The 24,068-nt window shown below is 36.5% G+C and overlaps 1 protein-coding gene across 5 annotated transcripts in view; it reads right to left on the minus strand.

Moving 5' to 3' along the window:
- Nucleotides 1-425: 425 nt before the first annotated feature.
- Nucleotides 426-24,068, minus strand: part of PDE149 (integral membrane TerC family protein) — a 207,863-nt gene continuing 184,220 nt past the window's right edge. For all 5 annotated transcript variants that reach the window (XM_089798518.1, XM_089798516.1, XM_089798520.1 and 2 more), the window contains 6 exons: nucleotides 6,586-6,635; nucleotides 6,314-6,370; nucleotides 6,081-6,159; nucleotides 1,653-1,711; nucleotides 1,046-1,103; nucleotides 426-842 (listed from right to left, as the gene is read on the minus strand). In XM_089798518.1, the coding sequence (XP_089654644.1) occupies nucleotides 745-842; nucleotides 1,046-1,103; nucleotides 1,653-1,711; nucleotides 6,081-6,159; nucleotides 6,314-6,370; nucleotides 6,586-6,635 (401 nt within the window). In that variant the 3' untranslated portion in view covers nucleotides 426-744. The remainder of the gene's footprint in view (nucleotides 843-1,045; nucleotides 1,104-1,652; nucleotides 1,712-6,080; nucleotides 6,160-6,313; nucleotides 6,371-6,585; nucleotides 6,636-24,068) is intronic.

Here is a 24,068-nt window from a genome sequence, read left to right on the forward strand (position 1 = left end):
ACCGCATAGATAATTAGATTAATGCACACAGACAATGAACAAGAATAGCAACAGCAGTACTCCTTTATTCGCATATGCCAAGAGATTACATAACTGATGATAAGATAAGATGATTTACAATGATCCCAGATGGGGTATAAATACTTACTGCCGAACCTTCCCGAAGGGGTCCGTCGGCTACATAACAATACTAATCTATCTGTTCGCTACAAATCTTTACCGACGACATGAACTTGTCGGCTACAAAATCTTTACCGATGACAACACCCTGTCGGCTACACAATATTTACAGACGACAATCAATCATCTAAGCATTCTACTCTACCTTTGGTGATTTTAACTAGGATAATGTTCGAAGGAAACAAGAAAACTTATGTAAGAATGCAACACACGAGTATCATTCCCAAGTATACATTTTCTAAATGTGCTAGTGAAGATTTTGCTTCTTTTTGTTATTTAACCAATATTGAAAAGATTTTACATAAATTTGAAATACTGCAGGCATGATTTCAGATGCTTATCAACAATTATAGAAGAATGGCTCTCTCACTTCTAATATCTTGATCAACATAATGGTCTCTTGAGGACCATTTAAGGTTAGTCATTAACTGTCCCACTTGTTGATAAGCATTTGGGAAGTGAACAAAAAATATCTAATAATTTTATTCAACAAATGCATGCAAACTTCCACATCATCATTACATAGAAACAAAAAATATTCTGTACAGATTTGCTCCTCAGTAGTTACACATCGTTTGATTTTTTCAAGAGGCTTAAACCAACTCCAGTACCAAGTATTGTTGCGACAAAGCCCAATGAGACCTCGGTAGGTGTATGATAGCCTAGAACAAACACAGGAGAGAAAAATTAATCAAAAAAGCAAAGCATGAATGAAATTTAAAAGAAGGAAAATGACATACACCACCTTATTGTTTATATAAAGGATCTTCCACAGCTTGAATAAATATCCAAATGAAACATTTAGGAATACAAAAAATGCAAGAAACCATTTATTCTAACAAGTAATGGCCACTTATGAAGCTACCAAAGAAATCAGCTATCATCTTGCAGCCAATGAAGCCTAAAACCACTCCAACAGCAGGCTACACAAGTTTGGACAATGAGAGTTAGCATGAAACAAAAATAAAACTACAATTTAAAACCTATACATGCTTCTTATCTACAATTGACAATAGAATGACCTGCTGTGGTGACTTGCCTCTTTGTGATTGAGTAACCAGAATTCTTCATATCATTGCTTAGATTATGTCTTGTATTGCTACCATAATACCAAGTTTGATTTTTCATACTTGTACCTCTGACTAATTTTATCTTACGTACAATATGAACCAGAACTTCTATGTGCTTGTTATAGTTGCTTCTCAAGATTTTGTAAGAAGCTTCCAGAACAGCATGATAGATTATGTTTAAATCACTTTTAAGTAGAGAAAGGTCATTAACAGCTGTCTAAATTTGAAAACTACAAGAGAAATTCTTGCAGTTTACTAAAACGATGTTTAATTTTTATTTTTTTTTTAAATTAAGGAAAAATATTAATGACAAATATATTCCTGGGTATGTGACATGCAAGGTCCTTTCAGACATCTGAAATTGTAGACATAACATTATATATAGAATTAACTTGAGATTACCTGAAGGTACTCCAATTCAGACATGCTTCCAGATATCACAGTATAGAGTGATCGCAAGCCTGCCACGAAGAAAGGAAAGAAACAAAAATGAAACCAAGAACAAAAAGGTCGGCAATGCTACATGCACAAATCAGTCCTGTATCCAAACATTTCTTTACAGATAACCCAAAGAAAAAAACAGTGTAAAGAATGAATACTTAAAAGATAAAACCCAAACAAATACAAGAGGAAAAAAAAGAGCATTGTAAAGATTAGAATAGCTATCTATTGACAAGATGTTGAGACTACAGAACATGCCACAAAATCAAATATCCATTGCCAAAACGAGAGATGCCAAATATTCTAACCATATGGAAGTGATCCAGCTCAAATGCAGGCAGATTCTAATCTCAAATTGCCTCTACTCCATTTAATTTTCAGAATTATTAAACATTGTTTTACTGTTTGCATGTATAATTTGGTAAATTCAAATCTGTTGCACATAAGGGTTACATTTTTCATGGTACTGTGAGTGAGTGCAGTAGCTTCCCATATAATTTGTAATAATGTATACTGTTTCAAGATTATTATTTTTATGGACAGTACAACGATTGTTTCAGTAGTGTTAATTAACAAAAGGTATGCTTATGCCATGTTGCAGCTACATAAACATGATGGAAAATCAATATAAGTGATGAAACTGCATGATCAATGCATGCCACAAGAAAGGAACCTTTAGAGAAAAAAACCCACAAAGAGAAAAGGCCGGTGTCAGTTACAGCTCAGAAAATATGCAAGACTATAGTAATCAGTGAAGTTCTTCAGTAACTTAGACTTGATTTTGAGATATGCAACACAACTAGGGTTATATATAATTTAATAGTACAAAGATTCAAATGAATAATGGTCTGCAATATTCATAAAATGAATTCCATTAGCAATGAGAACTGTACAAGAATAACAACAGTATTTGTTACTGGGACATGAGCAACATTGATCACCAAGTCTGGGTAGCAAGTGGCATGGCCATCTTTATAGTTTTTCTTAAGTGGCTTACTGTTTTAATTTGTGACTTTTAGTCCATCACAAAAAAAACAGCATCTAGTCAAATTATAAAGCGAAGCTCCTAAAATTGAAATAAAATAAAAACCTTCAGAACCTAAGGACACGATCTCTAACTCTTTACAATGTAAAAGATTTACCTCTTGGGATTTGAGTATACATCATAAAAAAATCAAAGAACATATTCTCTTTTCATTCATAGGAGGAAGCAAAAGATAATTCCTAAGTGGTCGGTTTGGATTCGGATTCGGGCACGTGAATCGGATCCGTCAACTTGTGAAAAAAAAAATCCTAGTATGATTCATAAGGATTTGTGTGCATGTGTGTGTCTGCATTGTATATACAAAAAAAAAAGAGACATGAGAGAGCAAAATAGAGAGCCAATGTGAGGTGAAATGTATTTGGAGGTTGAATAAAAAGATCGTTTTAGGATTAGGAGGAAAAAGTTCATTGAAAAATCATTTTTAATGAAGTTGGGCCCACTTAAAACACCCTTTGGCCCGTGGATCCTTGCCGATTCGCATGGATCCATGCTGGATTCTCAAGGATTCGTGCAGATCCTTGTTGGATTTGTCCCAATCCGGGCAAGGTCCATGTTTTAACCTTTGTGGATCTGGCGTATGGCTCTGTCCGGATCCACAAGGTAAAAACACTATGTTCCCCGGGGACGCGTCCCCCCCAAAAAAACCAGCGTTTCGGGGACGGGGACGTCCCCGTCCCGGAAACTTCATTGGGGACTTGCATCCGTCCCCAATTTTTTAACACAAAAAATTAAAAAAACTAAAAAAAAATGTCACTTTTGCCGTCCCCATTTGCTGTCCCCCGCCGTCCCCAAAATTGGCAAAAAAAAATGCCGTCCCGGAAACCTGTCCCGCTGTCCCCTGCCGTCCCTGTCCTGGAAACTCGGGGGAACATAGTAAAAACACGACTGCTGCCCGGATCGGGATGAATCTGAAACTGGGTCCAGCCTCCAAGGTACGAATTCGGCAACTAATTCAACACTTTGAGTCTAAATGAGAGATTTTATGCCTTAAAAGCTTACTCTTTTCAGCTAAAAGTACAGATCAGAAAAAGGTGAGAAAAACATGGAGATTGAGTTATTCAAACAAAGGAAGCACAATTTAGTGAACAAAATAAAGGATCATGTACAAAAGCACAGTTGGCCTTCCAATTCAACAAGGTAATTCTATCTATCTAAGCACATATACTCGATCTCTCATTAGACATTTGAAAAAAACTTGTATTAGCAAGTAAGCATAAAATTCCTATTGAGAATTCACGTGCAAATGGGACTATGTAATAAGGTTTACAAAATAAGAAAGAAATAAATAACTCTTCTAAACCAAAAATAGTTTGCTTGCACATGAAGCAGTCTTTCATACAATTTTGTCCCTAAGTTTTAACTCTCAAGTCAATAATTCTTAAAACAGATTGCTAACAAGGATAAGTATCAACTAAAGAAAGCCCTATAGAATATCATCTTAAAATAGTTGATATATAAATAGATTTTATTTTCTTTCTGTTGTCCAATCGTAGCTTGATTTCTGTGAATTAGTATCTCATCCTAAGGCCAACCAATGGGACGTTATGGCTAGTGTAATTAGTTTCTAAATAAACTACCTTTTTATGTGAATTTTTGGGGGGAAACTTTATTTGGGGGCCCAAATTTAGAATTGCCGATGAAGGCAAACCTACCAAACTTATTTCAGTTGCACCGTCATTTATAAAAAATGATTTTTCAAATTAAGTGCAAACGAGGATGATATCCCTTGGCTACAATTTCCAAAGGATGGAAATCCCTCATATTCATTTGGAGTGATTTCACTTCAAGAACCAAATTTTTATTCCATGATTCAGATTGAGACATTAATTATTTGCAACTAAATCTGATTTTGATCCAAACTTTGCAACTTTTGTTTGGGTTTGCCTAGCACTGCATTTGAGGGTTTGCATATTTTATTGGTTATGATTTCCTGAATTAATATATGTCTGATGTTAATGGATTCACACATATATTAAACTCCAAATCATCATTCTAACCAGTAAGCAGATCAGGTGCCTTCCAAAGGCTGCTGATAGAATTAAGTTTCTGGTGATGCATTCGTTCAGATCAGGTTCTGCAGAGTTACAACAGCCATATGCCAAATTTTTATTGTGCTCTGTCCAAAAGGATCTTCAAATGTTTCTCAAAACGTCTAAACATGTGTGGGCCTTCTCAAAGGATTTTTCTATTACTTAATATTCTTTGATGCATCATGCAATGCCCCAAAAGGGCACAACATCAACACCACCCACTAAAAACTTGACTAGTTTACAAAAAAAATTGTTTCTATTGCGTGTACATTATTAGATCATAGCAGCAACTAAAAATACAATTGCTTTACGATTGGACAATTAATTGTTGCTATGAAATTATACTATGTTCAGGTACTTTTATAAAGCCCAGGCCCAGCAAGCGTAGGGGTACAGCTCTGGTATGGCTTGATACTTCCTGAGTGCACAGATTTCTGCACCTAGGAAACACCCAAGGGCTGTACCCAGGTGAATATATCACAATATGTGCATCCATATGAAATAAAATATGCAGTGCTTATCGTATCTCCCAATGAATACATCAAACGAGTCTCATTTGAAGCCTTTAAATATTTAGATGCAAAATATTAAGTACCCAAGACTGCTTATGATGCTTTTGATGGATGAAGAAGAATATGAATATTAAATGTCAATTGTAACTTGAATTTCAATTGTGTAATGGCATTTTGAGACACAATATTTTCATTTTTGCAAATTATGATGTATTTAAATATTCTACTTTTTGGCAATTAAAGTAACACTTCTTATAACTTATATTTTTAACACTGCATGTGCATATATTCCCATAGCCACACACAAATCAACAACTTGATATAATGATGTACATCATACAATTTTTTAGTGGGTGGTATTTGTAATAGGTATTGCGAGAACAGAATTATCATTACAGCATTGTTTAGTATTAATATGTTGAGGTTGAGTTTCCTAACCTATAAATTTCCAGGAGGAAGTTTGATCCAAGAGGAAGGAGGTAAAAAGCCCTACCTTTTGTGTCATTGGTACTTGTGTTTGTTTTAGTGTTCTTGAGTGGTTGTATTTAAGATGATATTGATGGTATTACACATCGTGGCTGCTTTTGTGTTACATTCTGTTGTTTCATTCTAAGTTGTACTTTGAACAAATGAGGATACATTATCTTCTAGTAAGCAAAATATTCAGTAGTTGCTTTACTCTTTTGTTGATTTCTTCACTTCACAAAATAAGAATGATTTAATGATGTGTACAATCACTGAACAAAAGAATGAAAATTCGAGTTCAACCCATCCTTAGTAGATATGAAATCTGGTGTATTACCAAGAATTGCAAACATGTTTGACGAGAAAACAATGAATGGGTCTCTTGTAACACCAAAAACTGCTGGTATTGAATCCACCTGAAAAACAAATTCATTTTTGCACTCAGATTGCAAATTAGGACATGAACACATCTGTTTGTTACAAGCAGAAAATAAGTAAAAACACAAACAACCGATTTTACTGGCATGTCTAATCAACTATCAAAACAGAAGGAAAAACCTCAAAACTTACCGCAAACGCAATATCACTAAGCTCCAAAACAGCCACCGTCAACAACAAAGGTGTTGCCTGCTTAGATAGAATCAAAAAGCTTCTTTGAATTCCAGGAAAGGAAATTGTACAATATATCATACCTTAATGCTATTACCATTTTTTTAAATCATTGTCATGGGAGTTTGTTTCCTAAGCATTACAAAGACAACTACTTACAAAGACAAGAATCATATAATAACATAACTGCAAAACAATAGTATACTAAGAAGATGGTAGGAGAGACACAATACTTTGCGAATGCCTTCAATCTCTGTGAAAAAACGATTTCCGTCATATGTTGCTGTTTAGATCAACACAAGTCGATGCATTAGTATTTTTAACAAACTTCAAAAGATGACAAATAGAAACTGGAGCTCCTTTTTTAACAATCATATTTTACAGATTTACTTGTTAGGAATCAGGATTAAGTTTGTTTTTACTATGCCACAAGGTGTATTCCCCTAGAATTAGGCCTATATTATACAAGTTTTATTAGGATGTAATGGGAATATGGTTTAGGTTGTGGAGCAAGTCTGCAGCACTATCTTTGACCAGAGTTGCACGGGTACTTTACTTGTTGCAATAGTTTTCAAAGTTCTCAGTTTTGTAGAGAAGCGACAACTTAATGCAAATTTTAGTGTATTACATTTAAATTTACATGTTTGTCCTCAGATTATAAAAATTAATGCATTTAAATTTACATGTTTGTACTCAGAATATTAAAATTAATGCGAAATGTTTAGGCTTAAATTTGATTTTATAGTATATAGCATATCTATCTTTTCAAATTTACGTTTTATGATCTTCTTGCCATTTTTTAAACAGTAAATTTGATATTTAAAAATGTAAATTTCCAAACAAAATCATAGTTTTGTAGGTATAGCCCTTGGATTTTTGTTGCACTCGTATACAGAACATTAACAATAAAATTAGGATAATTGGTTGATTTGTATGTCAAATCTCATATAAATACTCAATTCAATTCCGATGTTATGTAATATGGTTTTCTAGTGACTACAATCAATTAATTAATTATAACGACACAAATTTTTTTATAAATATAAATTTCCCTATCTTCCTCATTGTCGAACCCTGCCATGCAGGAAACACATTCCCATATTTCTTGCTGTCCCTATGCTGGGAACATAGTGGAAAAATGAGAGATTATCTTGCCTTCACTACTTTTTATAGTGAAATTTGCTAGTTCTCTATCTCTTTGACCACGATTGAATAATCTAATTAGTATATGCTGGAGTGAGAATGCCAGGATTCAGTTTTGCGTACTGCAATTGCTCTGCAATATTTTTTGTCCAGGGGTGACAAATGTCATATTCCAAGCATTCAGTTGGAAGCTTTAGAACAGTTTAATATTCAAACTACTTCTCAGAAAGCAAATAAATGCAACATTTAAGGTGATACAAGGCCTTTTAGAGACCAAAATGTCCACCATAGGAAGATGAGTGCCCTCTCCTTATATAAAATTGGCAAGGATTTGTGCGAAATAGTTTAGTGAGCTTATAAAACATCCTGTTTAAAAACTCAATTCAAGGAAAAGTGACCATTGACAAATGTACAGCTTGAATAATTGGGCTCCAATTGAGCATTAGATTCGGCATATCACTCATCATATGTTGTACATCACGATCCAAATTCTAAATATCCAAGGAAAAGAACGACTAAGAAAATCTGCCACTTTCTTGGACACAAATCCTATATTTTCTCACCAGATGAAACTAGTGGATTTAAGATGCATATTTTAAATTTTGGCATTCCAATCTCAGCCTAAGAATAAAAAATTGTAGGATTGCAAATCATTATGGAGATATATTTCCTTACCGAGAATAATGACACCACTAATCTAATGCACAGGCCAGGTCATAGGATTCTTTATCCTATGTGATGTGATTGAGCTTTGCTTGTGACGATGGTTCAGAATGATATATCATTTGATGTATTCCTTGCTTAAGTGCTACGCCCATGGTATTTAGGGAAATGTCAATCTCAACCTCAAATGGTTGTTGCAATTCACAAAGCAGAGCATGGAACGAAAAAAATAGCCTCTTTGAATCAAAAAAATGATTGAGTAGCCTAAGATCACCAATTATGATCCTACTGATTGATGAAGTAACAAAAAAGATTGGCAACATAAAAGCATTCAGAAATAAGCTATCTATAGAAGTTCATGCCTCTAAAAAGAACCTATAGATCTCAAATGTGGCAAGGCATAAAGCATGCCCAAAGAACCATAGTTTCCTCTAACGTTTCATGAAATAACCCTGACAGGTTATTGCTTTCTCCAGCACCAAAAACTTAAACTTTAAGAGTTAGACATTTTGCCAAACACTTGGTGAACAATGACCCCAAATGCAATGTTTCAAATCATCCATCAAATTAATGGTTATTATGATGCAAACCCATTCAGAGAAAATCTCATTATCTTACAAGTTCTGAAATTAGTACTTCTAGTTATTCACCAATTAAAAGATTATCTGATACCAACAATGTATGGAAACTGGTCACCTGTAATGTTCGTTGGCATTTCATAAGCTGGAAACTGGTGATGTAAAATTGCCCACACTGCTCCTATTGACTTGTCCACACGGCTGGAATTACATTCGTAACAATACTGTTGTTCCCTCTATATCATAATTCAGGGATGCACATTCAAACTCGTCCTCAGCCCGTCACTGCTACTGCTGTGTTTGTGTAACCTACAAACTGAGTCCGCCGGTTTCAAAGGGTAGTATTTGGAGTAGCACAATATTTTTGGAGCTGATGCTGAATTTCTTAATATATATACGTCTGAAAAAGAGCTGATGAGTCAATATTCTTTGCCGACTTTTGCCGTAGGTAAACTGGTTTCCCCTTGGAAATAATTGATTCTCAAAATTATACTGAAAACCCCTCAGACCGGGCCCTAGAGCTGAAGCCGCTTCATCTGATCTCTAAATCACGAAGACATATGAGGATGCAAGGGCGAAGTCGGGCATCATCATCCTAATATCTCCACAGCTTTGGCTATCCACCATCGCGTAGCCTTGAGAGTGACAGGTCAACTTCCGTGATGAAAGGTGCTGCTACATACTCCTGCAGACATACACATGCAGAGGAGTCACTTGGTGCTGTCAAATATCATCATCAAAGCTATGCTCTCATATGCCCGAGTCCAAGCCTGAGACCTCCACCAAGAATACTACTGATCAGAGACTCGTCATTGATCCTGCGGTTCAGACTGTCAAGATAATCTAGCTGTTAATGGCATCCCGTGCACACCAAGACCGCTCCTTCCTGACCGTAATGAAGATTAATATATAATGCCTGTTACCCCCGACTGAGTGCGGCTTCGATAATTAATGTAAAACGACCATTATATATTCTTTGGGTGCGGCAGATGCCATCCGGAGCTCGTCTACGAAACCTTCAATGCCAGGTCATTCTAGCCTGACCTGAGACTCGCGTGCCGAATCCGATCCAACCATTCGAATTTGCCTGCAAGTGAAATAAATCAATGCCAATAATGTCTTTTGCAGATTGCACCTTCTTGTCCTGTTGTTCTAGGTCGGATCCCTGACTTGTTAGTTCAATTCCTTCCGAATTCTTTTCAATCCTGCAATAATTTGCGAAAACGTCGGCTAACTCTATTCTCCAGAAATGCTGGCTGAAAAATGGTGATTAATACCACTCTCGCTGATCCAACGATGAACAATGATGCAAGAACCACAAAATTGGTCTTAGACCCAAATTAATGACCTGATGAAATGACTGATTGTCACCTCCAATCTGCAATAATTCAGATGATATTTCACACCCTCAAAATTGCGCACCAATTGAGAGTTATCGTTCTCAATGGCCAACTGTGACAATTGCGAAAACCCTAGGTTCCACAATGCACCCGTGATTGAATCACAATCTGAAAATCAAAGAGAGATAATCAACTGCCTGATTCGAATGGAGCCCCGGGGTGCCTATTTATTCTTTTTTCTCCATCCTCTCCAGAGACTTCTAGAACATTTTTGATCTTATCCCTCAAGTGACTTTATTAAATATTTTTTATAATCCAAGTCACTTTATTAAATATAAAGTTATTTATTTATTTAATTAAAATAATTAATTAGTCGTCCTTGGACAACCAGTATTAATTAAATTAATTAAATCGAACTGTCACCAAAAAATTGGGGACATGACAGTCCGCCCTTCCTGAAATTGCTTGTCCCCAAGCAATGGCTGAACCATGACCCAATCAGTCTGCCTGGATCCCAAATGTAAATCTGTGTATCATCCCAATCCGCATCATACTCCCGTGGAGAAATCATCAATACCAGTAACTGAGAAACTATACTCAACATCCAAACAACTGACACTTCTGATGAAATCATCTGAAAACCAACTGTAGATGCCGGTAGAAGAAAACATTCTGCGGAACTCAAGCCAACTGAAACATCAACTCTATCAAAACTCAAGCCCCTGTCAAAAAGACACCTGCACCCAACTGCACTGTAAATATGACAACAGCCATAGGTACTTGAATTACTGCCATCAAATCCAATCTTTGAAAAACTGCTCCGGGCGTGTCGATGCTGCAGGCCGAGTAACTTGCTACTACCAGTTTTATTTTCAAAAGATGGTGCCAATCTGTCCCCTAATGGATGGTAAGAAACTGGAGCCAATCTACATCTGCGTGAAATAAAATCTTCTATCTTTGTGTCAAAAGAGAAATGATGAGCGTACCCTACCGTATAATGCCGGTAAGAACCTCCAAATTCTGCTGCTAGCTCATCATCACTGAACTGGTAATCAACATATGGCTCCAATCTCTGACTCTGAGTGACTGTAGGTCGGATAGGTCCCTGTGCATTCTGCTCAACAAACCCCTCCTCGAGACCCCTGTGAGGTAGCATAGTAGAAAGGACCCCTATAATCTTCTCAACCAATCTGCAAATAACACTAGTATCATGGATGAGAACACCTTCTGTCACTTTATGCGAGTCCAAATGAACACATGCACTATCCAGCAAATACTCCATGAACGGTTCAGTGCAGTAAAAATTATATGAGGAAACATTAACATACTCTCCTTTACACCACAACTGGTCCTCCTGTAAGGGTGGCGTACTCAACTGTACCACACTATCAACTAACTGAGAAGAATCAATCTGGAAACTAGACTCTACCGGTATCCAGAACTCATTAGAACCAGCTACTACCAAATCCTGAATATGTGTGTCAGCCTCAACAATATGCTCCTTAGTAGTAACTGCGGAAGTGTACTTACCATCATCCACCTCAGTAGTCAAATGAACTAGGTCTGGGGCTGGTTTTGACTGCAAATCCTCCAACTCCACGGTCACCTCCTTCAACTGAAACTGCGACTTCTGTAGATCCCGCCGTGTGTCCTCTAAAGCCTCAGTAGTCGCTATGAGCTCCTGGGAAAGCTCACTCACCTCCTCTTCACGATCCAAGAGTGCCTCATATGCTGTACTTCCCCACTCAACCAAGTGATCACGGTCGGCTACCAATCGTAAATAATCTTGCTTCAAAATCCGAACAGCTTCACGCAAGGCATGAATCTCTGCCAAAGAAAAGTAACCACCGCTGGACTCATCTGTCATAGAAGAACCCCAACCAGTAACAGCTAACAACTGACGAGCAGTATCAAAATGCTCACAAGCGATAGCAATGTCTCGCTCACTAACTTTCAACTGGCTAACCACATGATGGCTCTGGCTGAACTGTCTCCAACAATCTTCTTTTGGAGCTCTTAAAGGAGTATCCTCAATATTAACATCCAAACCTCGTGAATCATCTCCAAGGTCCATATCAATATCCAAATTGTCAAAAATTGTAGTACTGCTGTCAAGCTCTTCTATACCCAAAGAAACTGTCAAAGAAGCTGTGTCTTCAAAACTGTCCATTTCATCCTCCTGGATGTCATCAAGGCCAAAATGATCCTGGGACTCATCCGTACATACTGGCAAATATGAAAAATCTCCAACACCTTTCAGCAAGAAGGGTCGTCTACATATATGAACCAAGCCCAATACCGGTGTATAAAAACTAATACCAACATCGGATGTTCTGCCGGCACAAGGAAAGACAACACCGTATACTCTGCTAATCAAATCCATGATAGCACTTAGACAATCATTGCTACCATTAAGTGTTAAAGATCTCCAGTTAACTGAATCCCAAATGCTGCTGAAACGTTCTCGAGTCCATATCCGTAAACAAGAAACAACTGGTAACTCAAGCAAACTCCTTACCTGAGTAATGTGACCAATACCAACTAACTTCACATACCTGTCTGCCATTGTCCTTGTATCCTGGATGTGAATGCAAGATGAACTCGTAACATTATCAGCTACCATATATGATCCGTCAAGTGTAGAAAGCTGAGTGTTAGACGTACCAGATGAAATTAAACTTAGCTCTATGCCATGCTCATTCTCATGTCTCTCCCAGTCCTGTAATGCCAAAGTTGCTCGAGTGTCCTCAAGCTCGCAAGAAAGCTTGACAACTTCCTCCTCCTTCCTCCTCAAGGCATCTGAATAGTCTTTGGCAAGGCTTAGAAGATGATCACGGTCTGATAGAAGATGCAAATAGCTCAACTTCGTCGTTCCCATTCCTTCACCAATTGCATGTAAGTCACAACAAGAAGTTTTTGCCTGAACTCCCTTATGTCTTCCTTGTAACTGAATCATCTGGATGTGCTCTTCTAACATCTCCCGCATCCTGTCATGATGAGATAAAGAAGCCACAATACTATCTTTGCTTACCTTCAGCTGGCTGGACAAATCATGTGAAGTACTGCCATTCTCATCCTCATGTGACGAAGCATCTAACTGAGCCTGGTACTCTCTATCAGCAAAATCATAAATGCTCGATGTCTGCTCATTTTCACCAGGTATCTCATCACCATGCACAATGACATCTTCATCATCATCTGAACTCACTTCACTGTAATCATTGCTTGTCGGAACCAAACTACCCTGAGTACATGAGACATCACCTTTGGGAAACTCGTATTCAACTGTCTCAACTTGAGTGTCAAGTTGACAGTTACTATCCATCAGCGTAATATCCTTCACCACTTCTTCCTGTGACCGAACTGAAGTCTCTGACTGGTTGCACACTTGTTTCTCGAACTCCTCATTAAGGTTCCTAGTAGCATCTCTCATTGTATCAGTCAACGCTTTGTGAGAAGATTTGTCAAAACGAAATCCAGTTGATTTATTCACCTTAGCTGGGACGGACAGCCTGTCAAGCATACGGTGGTGTTTAACCAACAGTTCAGACATGTTATGTTTGATTTTTCTGAGCTCATCCTGAATGCCTGAATAGTCCTCCTTTCCACAATTCCGACTCTGAATACTGCGTCTATTACTTGTCCGAGATTGTGTCCTTGGAGACTTTGTGCTGTACCTGTCCATCTTGGTTGAAGTAGAGTGCTGATCACTCATGTAATTCGGTCCCCACAGGATGGCAAGAAAACGGCTCTGATACCACTGAAATAACCCTGACAGGTTATTGCTTTCTCCAGCACCAAAAACTTAAACTTTAAGAGTTAGACATTTTACCAAACACTTGGTGAACAATGACCCCAAATGCAATGTTTCAAATCATCCATCAAATTAATGGTTATTATGATGCAAACCCATTCAGAGAAAATCTCATTATCTTACAAGTTCTGAAATTAGTACTTCTAGTTATTCACCAATTAAAAGATTATCTGATACCAACAATGTATGGAAACTGGTCACCTGTAATGTTCGTTGGCATTTCATAAGCTGGAAACTGGTAATGTAAAATTGCCCACACTGCTCCTATTGACTTGTCCACACGGCTGGAATTACATTCGTAACAATACTGTTGTTCCCTCTATATCATAATTCAGGGATGCACATTCAAACTCGTCCTCAGCCCGTCACTGCTACTGCTGTGTTTGTGTAACCTCCAAACTGAGTCCGCCGGTTTCAAAGGGTAGTATTTGGAGTAGCACAATATTTTTGGAGCTGATGCTGAATTTCTTAATATATATACGTCTGAAAAAGAGCTGATGAGTCAATATTCTTTGCCGACTTTTGCCGTAGGTAAACTGGTTTCCCCTTGGAAATAATTGATTCTCAAAATTATACTAAAAACCCCTCAGACCGGGCCCTAGAGCTGAAGCCGCTTCATCTGATCTCTAAATCACGAAGACATATGAGGATGCAAGGGCGAAGTCGGGCATCATCATCCTAATATCTCCACAGCTTTGGCTATCCACCATCGCGTAGCCTTGAGAGTGACAGGTCAACTTCCGTGATGAAAGGTGCTGCTACATACTCCTGCAGACATACACATGCAGAGGAGTCACTTGGTGCTGTCAAATATCATCATCAAAGCTATGCTCTCATATGCCCGAGTCCAAGCCTGAGACCTCCACCAAGAATACTACTGATCAGAGACTCGTCATTGATCCTGCGGTTCAGACTGTCAAGATAATCTAGCTGTTAATGGCATCCCGTGCACACCAAGACCGCTCCTTCCTGACCGTAATGAAGATTAATATATAATGCCTGTTACCCCCGACTGAGTGCGGCTTCGATAATTAATGTAAAACGACCATTATATATTCTTTGGGTGCGGCAGATGCCATCCGGAGCTCGTCTACGAAACCTTCAATGCCAGGTCATTCTAGCCTGACCTGAGACTCGCGTGCCGAATCCGATCCAACCATTCGAATTTGCCTGCAAGTGAAATAAATCAATGCCAATAATGTCTTCTGTAGATTGCACCTTCTTGTCCTGTTGTTCTAGGTCGGATCCCTGACTTGTTAGTTCAATTCCTTCCGAATTCTTTTCAATCCTGCAATAATTTGCGAAAACGTCGGCTAACTCTATTCTCCAGAAATGCTGGCTAAAAAATGGTGATTAATACCACTCTCGCTGATCCAACGATGAACAATGATGCAAGAACCACAAAATTGGTCTTAGACCCAAATTAATGACCTGATGAAATGACTGATTGTCACCTCCAATCTGCAATAATTCAGATGATATTTCACACCCTCAAAATTGCGCACCAATTGAGAGTTATCGTTCTCAATGGCCAACTGTGACAATTGCGAAAACCCTAGGTTCCACAATGCACCCGTGATTGAATCACAATCTGAAAATCAAAGAGAGATAATCAACTGCCTGATTCGAATGGAGCCCCGGGGTGCCTATTTATTCTTTTTTCTCCATCCTCTCCAGAGACTTCTAGAACATTTTTGATCTTATCCCTCAAGTGACTTTATTAAATATTTTTTATAATCCAAGTCACTTTATTAAATATAAAGTTATTTATTTATTTAATTAAAATAATTAATTAGTCGTCCTTGGACAACCAGTATTAATTAAATTAATTAAATCGAACTGTCACCAAAAAATTGGGGACATGACATTTCATGTATTTCATGTTCATCATTGTATGAATGAACCCAACAAACTAGATGAGGTATGACCGAATAAAGACTTCAGCTTCATCTAAAAATGATATTGAAGAGGATCCACAATTGTCCACACATTAGCCTAGTGTTCATCCTAGGGCTTATTGTAGACCAAGATGTTATCAAGGTAGATGATAACATATTTACAAAAATGGAATTAGAAAACATCGTCAATGCCGTGCATAAAAAATGCGGGATCATTGGTGGGGTCAAAAGGCATGACAAATCACTCCAAGAACCCTGAATTATTCTTAAAAGTCATCTTTCAAGTTATAATTCATATCCAGAATTCAAGTCAAGCTTAGTTAAGTAATTGGCACCTTGGAGATGGTCCAACAGATCATCAATCATGGGAAAGGATAGTGGTTCTAGTTAAATTTTGAGAACTAGGATAGAAATAAAACAAATGTTGAAACTCAAAACACAAAAGAATAGAGGAAACAAATCTTATCTTGGGAAAAATCTCCGGGTAAAAATTCCAGCCCCACAAAACATATATCCTTTATTGTAAGTCAATAAAAATACACAGATATTAAGCTTTTGATTTTTAACACTAAACAATCAACCAGCATAAAATGAAGTTTGATCACTTGCTAAGCAAATACAAAAAATATACATCTTCAAGTATCTCATAGATACTAAGCAAAATAAATGAAGCACACACTCCATAATGATTGCATGCAAATCATACATACATAGAAGAACTAATACAGAGGTTAAAAATGCTGATAGACCATATATTCGATAGTCACAAATGCACTGTCAGTGGTATAAAAAACAATCTGTCCAACAATATATTATAGAACATCTACAAAAGATCTGAAGCACAGAGAAATATATCTCAAGTGTGTCTTCTTCCTCTTAGAAATAGACAATCCTGAGGGGGGTGGGGATGAATCAATATTGTAGCACTTTTACTCCAACTATATATTTCAAAACTTAACTATATGCATCCACAAATAAATAAACTGAAAAGTCAAGTACAAAACAATAAGAAACCCATCATACCATGATTTTTTTTCGAGTAAACACTAGCCAAGGAAAAATCCTAGTGGGGATGATACCCACAACAATGCACTAATTCAAAAGTTCTCTATTAGGAGATTTGACCCTGTTAGGAATCATTAAATACATTAGTACATTAGTCCTTGTAAGAGGACTGGACCTTGTTAATGGTCTCAGCCCTGTTAGGATTTCTATTATAATGGGAGCTCACTTCTCTACAAAAATATTCGATCTATACAAGTTATAGATACAATACCAAAATGATTATGTACTCATATTTGCAATATTTGATAAGTCCTTTGTATATCTCATATCTGATTATTCCCATACAACAGCAGTTTACATCTGAAAATCAAAATACAATCATAGCATCATACATAAAGCTCGCATATCATGTGCATGCCAATATATACTTCGCATGATCAAACTATCCTCATTGTATACCCTTCCAATTAGTTTGTCCAACTGGCCTTGGTGATGAAACATGTAACACTCCTCAAAAACCAATTATCAAAATTTGCTAACTGAGGGTTAACATCTAGGATATCGTCCCTACATTTCCATGTAATTGAATTGACGAGGCAATTCAATTCCTTAGGCCAAAATGCTCGATCTTTGTCTCTTATCCTATACTTTGCAATATAAGCCTACCTTCACATTTATCAACCAAACATATGCTAACTAGCATGCTCTAACAAACATAGTGATATCATATATGGACTCCATTCTATCATTATCCAAAATTGTGGCTAATAATACTTATCCTGCTAAGCTCGTTGATCAAAACAATGTCTCCTAGCATTTTACCTAAACCATAGTTAGGCATTTTTTATATTAAACCAAAACAAAAACTGAAGACAAGTCCAAGAGACCTTACCATTTGATAGTGTTGCCATAAATGACAACATTGATGCCTTCACAATTGATTACTTGCTCACAATCTCCCCTTTTGGCATTGATGGCAAGACTTAGTGAAAAGTTGACTAAGTGCAAGAATGTCTAATCAAAACTTCCTTATCAAGATCTTATCAAAAACTTGTTCAAAAAACCATCTATATACTTGTGCATATTGTATTCCCTCTTTCTTCTATTTACATACTCCTATTGTACTACTGTTTTTCACTAATATGTACCCCCCCTTTGACATCAATGCCAAAGGCAAGAATAGAATATACTACAGACAAGTCAAAATTGTGTTCTCTTCCAAAACCATTTACACAAACCTCAAAATATCTGCAAAATTTCTCTTCAATGTGGCAAATCAATATCCCATACCTTTTTAATATTTTCTGCCACCTGAATTATACAACAGATTGTATAGGCTAAAATCTCTGCTCCATGAAGGTCAGTGGGTCTTAAAACTTTATATCATCTTTGAAGACTCCAATAGATCCAACAAATTTTGCATTAAGTCCAACTTCGGTGATAACAAACTTCGCAATAAGGAAAATCTGTTCAACACCTTGTTTCTTTCCTTTTGAAGCACACTTATTACATTAAAAAACTTTACTTACAAATTTATCCATGTCTGTAATACTTTGTTCTGTCTTAGTGAATTCATCAGCTAGTTTTTTTAATTTTCCTTCATCATCCTTAATGCATTTGCTGATGATCCGTAAACTAGGATCTACAAGTTTTATAGCTCTAATCCAAATACAGATTTTATCCCTGATCCAAGCAATAATTGCGTGGCTATGTGTTTTAACCATTGAGATTACAAGAATATTTATGCTTAAACGCTTAATTGACTAATGTGTTTAATTACATAAAAGAGAATATTACCAGTAGGAAAAAATGAGAGAACATAAAGATAAAGGAGAGAAGAGATAGAAGAGAAGATGCAAACGCTTTGATAATGGAGTTTGTTTGGTTAGGACTATGTCTCTGGGTTCGCTCTTCAATTCGGGGACCGCTTTATTAATGTCACCAGGCTCAAATCGCCTTATTACAACATCCAAGCTTCAAGCCTTCATTCGCAGTCTCCTTTCTTTTACAATTTTTGGTGTAAAAATAACACCTTATAATCTCCTCTCAAGAATTCAAAAATCCTTTCTAGTCTCACAATAATTCCTCCTCTCGGACTTACAATAATTCTCCAAGAACTGTCTTTCCAAAGGAAATAATCCCCTTTTATACATAAAATATACTAATACAGGGATAAAACCATATCTCCCAAATTTACACTATCTTCCTTATAAAATCAATAGCCTCCACTAACTTTATTTAGAGTTTATTTGTTTGATAAAAAATGGAGGAGACTGGTTTTTACCCATTCCCTATATTGCTGGCTTGGGCTCCCTTAACAATGGGCATCGCTTCATTATTAACAAAACCAACGACTAACAAATTTAAATTAACAATTCACCAAATCTAATCCCGAAAATCATGCTGGCGCACTTGGTCAAAGAAGGAAATAGCATAGCAGTGGATATGGGTTCAAATCCCTGTAATGCTATTTTTAGCTTTTTAAAGCTTGTCGGTTTCCTCTAAGTAGATATTGGCGCACATGATAGTCAAACTTGTTTATGTGGTATGGCAGTAGAGGGGCACATTTCTAAAGGCAGGGTTCTAAGTTCGAGCCTCATTGGAGATGATTTTAGACACCTCAACAACCTTCAAGTGAAGTCGCCTACCTTGGAATGGTGCTAATTGTATTATTTTAATAGCTCACAATGACACATGTCATTAGATGATTGGAAATTGTCATCTCACTATTTTCCATGTGGATTTATGACTGCCATGTCATCATGCTGATTAGATTGCTGACATCATGATGATGTCATCATTACTTGCATTTTCCCTCCAACTTCAAACAAGCATAACTTCCATATACGATCTCCATTTTCGACAAAATGAACGTCGTTGGAAAGCTCTCGACGAGCTCTTTAATTTAAAACCCATTGTTGACCACTTTTGAGATGGTCAAATTTCACCCTTTTATTAAGTCAACCTCTAGTTCGCCAGTTTGACCTAAACTTTGACCAAGCATAACTTTTCACCATGATCTCCTTTTGACGTGATTCAAATTGTGTCAAGATCATATCAACAAGCTCTAGTCATTGATATTGATTCTATGAGATTTTGAGACTGTAAAATTTTCAAGTTCTTTGGATCCACCTCGATCAGCTAACATCTTAAACACACTTCACAAAATTTGTATGACAATATACAACTATTTTCCTACTTTAACACATTCTCTAATGTCCTTAATACATTCATAAATGACTTTTAGATCATTCACGATATTGGCACATACCTTGTGAAAATACTCTATCATATAATCATGGTCTGCCTTACCCTTAGGAGATTCTACAAGCAAAGCAAAATGTGCATCAAAACCATCAATAATAGTTGCCAAGTTCTCTACTACATCATCGCCTACAAGAGTTCTCTGAGTGGGTAAAGTCTTATGCAATTTGTCCAATGCTTGACCCAACATTCTTGCATGCTTCTCTTGTTTCTTCTCAAATTTCTCCTTAGCTTTAACAAATGCCATCAGTGATATCTTCATTAATGCATCTTCATCCAAATCCTCTTTATTCATACTTGAAATAGCATGACTCGGATTGCTTTTCATGAATGACTATAAAGACGAAATAGGAGTGACTGATCTAGATTTGATTACCTTTTCCTCAAGGTTGCACGGGTACGTGGGTATGGGAACGAGAACGGGTACGCATATTTTTCAAAATAGGGGACAGGGGTACGTGTGTATGCCTAATTTTTTTCTATATAATTAATATTTTATAGAAAATATAAAAACCAAAATATATGTCATGAGTCATGACATTGAGCATTCAAAACAAGAAATTTGAAAATATGAGCCATAAGTCAAATTATAATATTTATATATATATGCTATTGCTGAATGTTTTATGTTTAAAGTATTTTTCATAATAGGGGACGGAGGTACTTGGGTATGTCAAACTTATTTAAAAATTATACTTTTATATTTATAAAAAATCTGAAATTATGAGTCATGACAATGGTTTTTCAAAACAAGAACAGTGATAAAGTTTGCAAATGTAATGTATTCTTTTTAGTTTCAGATTTGCTATATGTTTGAAATAATAATACATGATAAATGCTTAGATGCATAACAAAGAAGGCAGACTTTAAACATGAACAAGAAGATCCTAAATCATATGACAGTGACCTATTGCAAATGATAAACTTATGACTTGAACAGTGATAAAGTTTACTGTTAATGAGTATCAAAGTTTCAAACTGATTTGGTATTGAATTAAGTTTGATAAACAACAAGCTAATACAAAAATAAAAAAATCAGAGTCTTAATCAAGGTCCTTAGCTATGATGCTCTCCACCGAGTACCCAGTACGTGGGATACGTGTATCCGGTACATAGGTACGCAGGTACGAGTACCAGGGGTGTGGGTACGAGTGCCCATGCAACCTTGCTTTTCCTTTACCTTAGATGTCCCTGCAATGTTTTCTTGTGTTATTGTGACATGTTCAGAAGGTATGACTGATTGAATGTCACCTTGTGTATTAGCATCAATCATGGATCTGACCTCTGCTTCTGTGATTACCTCAACTTTCTCCTTTTCTTTCTCTTCCTTATCCTGATCTTCATCTTCCTCTATTTGTTCAACTTCAATGGTGGCCTTTGTCATAATGTCTTGGATCTCTTCATTGCTCACCAAATTATCAACAAATGTGTCTTGTTGTTGCCCTTTCTCTTCAAGAGTGGTGTCAAGAGTAATTAGAATACCTATGACTATGTTTTCTAGTTCCTTAGAACATTCACATTCTACATATCCAATCCATGTCATGTCCCCCTTAGGCTTTTGTTGCATTAGTTGCTCATCAAGTTTGTCAGTACTTGAATATAACTTCTCAAGAAGGAACTTAGTCTCAACAAGCTCTACTTTGACAATATTAGTGTATTTCTCAAGCTCCTTGTATTTCAACTTTGAATCATCAAGTTCAACTTTTACCTTAGCAAGTTGCGAATTCAAATCTTTGTATTCACTAGCTTTACCTTTCAGATCTGCTTCAATTTTTTCTTCTTGAGATTTCCCTTCTTCAGTATCCTTAGCGAATTGAAGTGATGTCACTACAAGTTCATGTTTGAGTGCCTGATTTTCCTTCTTGAGTTTTGCAAAAATATCTGATTCATTGTTTGATTTAAGTTCCTCAACTTGTTCTGCTAACTCTTTTCTTTTTGTCCTTGAAATATCAATCTGATCCTTGAGCTTCTTAATGTATTAATTTGTCATTTTCTTCATTTGCTTGACCCAGATCAAGTGTTGCTTTGAAGTTGCTTTGCATGTCATCTGTATTGATTAGGACCTTCCTCAAGCTGTTAAACATCATTTGAGTAACTAGGCTTTGATACCAATTGTTAGAAATAGACAATACGAGGCAAGGGGTAATTAATATTGTAGCACTTTGACTCCAGCCATATATTTCAAAACTTAACCATATGCATCCACAAATAAATAAACTGAAAAGTAATGCACACAACAATAAGAAACTCATAACACCGTGATTTATTTATAAGGAAATTTTGGTTAGAGAAAACCCGGGTGGGATGGTACCCACAAAAATGCTCTAATCTAAAAGTTCTATGTTAGGAATCATTACACACATTTAGTGTAGTACTCCTTGTGAGAGGACTAGACCTTGTTAGTGTTGAAGTTTGTAGGTGCGATAGAGATCTTAATCTCTGAAAGAAATATGTTTGTTATGACTGTTATGGTCATCTTCAGCTGAAAGAGATATTTGTGATTATATTTAAGTTGATAATATGCAAAAAGACATGTGTCATACGTCATGCAAAGAGACACGTGTATGGAAATGTGAAGTGTTGATATGAATAAATGTGAAAGGTCTTATTTTTGGGACTCAAATAGACCTTCATGTGAAAGGTGAAGAGTCTTATGCAATATGTTTATATGATTTTTTGGTATATTGTAAATCAAGTGGAAAGCCATGTACTTGAATATTTTATTATCATTAAAGTGGTCTTTTATTGTGTGGCTGGGTTTTTCCCTTCATTTTTGGAAGGGTTTTCCCACGGTAATTTTTGGTGTATGTTGTATCTTTTATGTTTAACTTACTGCTGTTTATCTTTCATTTCTGGACAAAACTTAACATGGTATCAGAGCTTAGTTGGATAACAACAATAAAGGAATTCCACTTTTGTCCTTAAACCGTTCATCTATTTTTTATTGCTATTTTGTAGGCAACCTATAAGCATTGCAATGCTGCTATTATGATAGTTTTCAATGAATAAAAATCAGTATCTTTGGTGCTCTGCCTCTATCATAGTTGAAGAGTCTTGCATTTGTGTATTGAGTATGTTGAGGCAAATAGTTTTATGTCTCTAAATTCATGATCATTATCAGTCTATACTTCTATGATTTTTTTATTGCATCAGTAGTCCATGTCATGAAGATACATCAGTGCTTTTGTTGCAATATGGTCTATATTGGAGTTTGTCATTTCAACATTTTTGTGCAATGTATGTGAAAACTAAAGATCACAGATGAAAAAAACCCTTGACTGTTTATTCTGAAAATCTCCCAAGGAACTCCCTAATATCAAAATTTCCAGTAGTCCTCTCCTCATCAATCAATTCATTCAGCCTCTCAATACAGTCATTCTTATACGTTTGCAATGCTCTTTTGGTTGTTTGTCGTCGAATGCCTTTAGGGGTTTATTGATCGTGTATAATGTTTTAGCATCGAGCATGATAATATGGAGAATAATCCTGAGATTTGAAGTGCACCATACATGGTATAAGTGCAAACGTGAATTCATTCATGACTCCCTTGTTTTCTGATGTAATTGTTTGAAGAGCAGTGAATATTTTTTCTGGGAGCTGTTGTGATTCCCTCACGTCTGGCAATATCTCTCTAGTCTCATCTTCATTGTGGTCAGTGGAGGCTTGCAGTTCAACTTCCTCTATAATGTGTCTTCTGTGTTTGTCTTCCAAAAGGCATCTTGTCAGTAAAGACAAATTATGTTTATGTACTTTGACTGTTTTCTTCAACAGATCTCTTCAAGCAAATATTATTTCTTCGCTATAGTCATGACATGTCGAGAGCTGCTTTGTAATGGCTCAAGATCAGCTAGAGTGGAAGTCTTGAACTTGATTCTCGGCAAATTGAGGAGTTTTTGTTCTTTCCAATAAGTTCAATTTCTCTGATGAAGTTTTTGTGGCTTATTAGAGGGTGTTCGATCAGTCAACTTATATACTCGCACGCAGCTCATGATTTCTTTGGAAGGCATTTTA

Source organism: Cupressus sempervirens, chromosome 8, assembly GCF_028749045.1.
Source record: "Cupressus sempervirens isolate cs-2001-9-10 chromosome 8, ASM2874904v1, whole genome shotgun sequence".
NCBI classification, from domain to species: domain Eukaryota; kingdom Viridiplantae; phylum Streptophyta; class Pinopsida; order Cupressales; family Cupressaceae; genus Cupressus; species Cupressus sempervirens.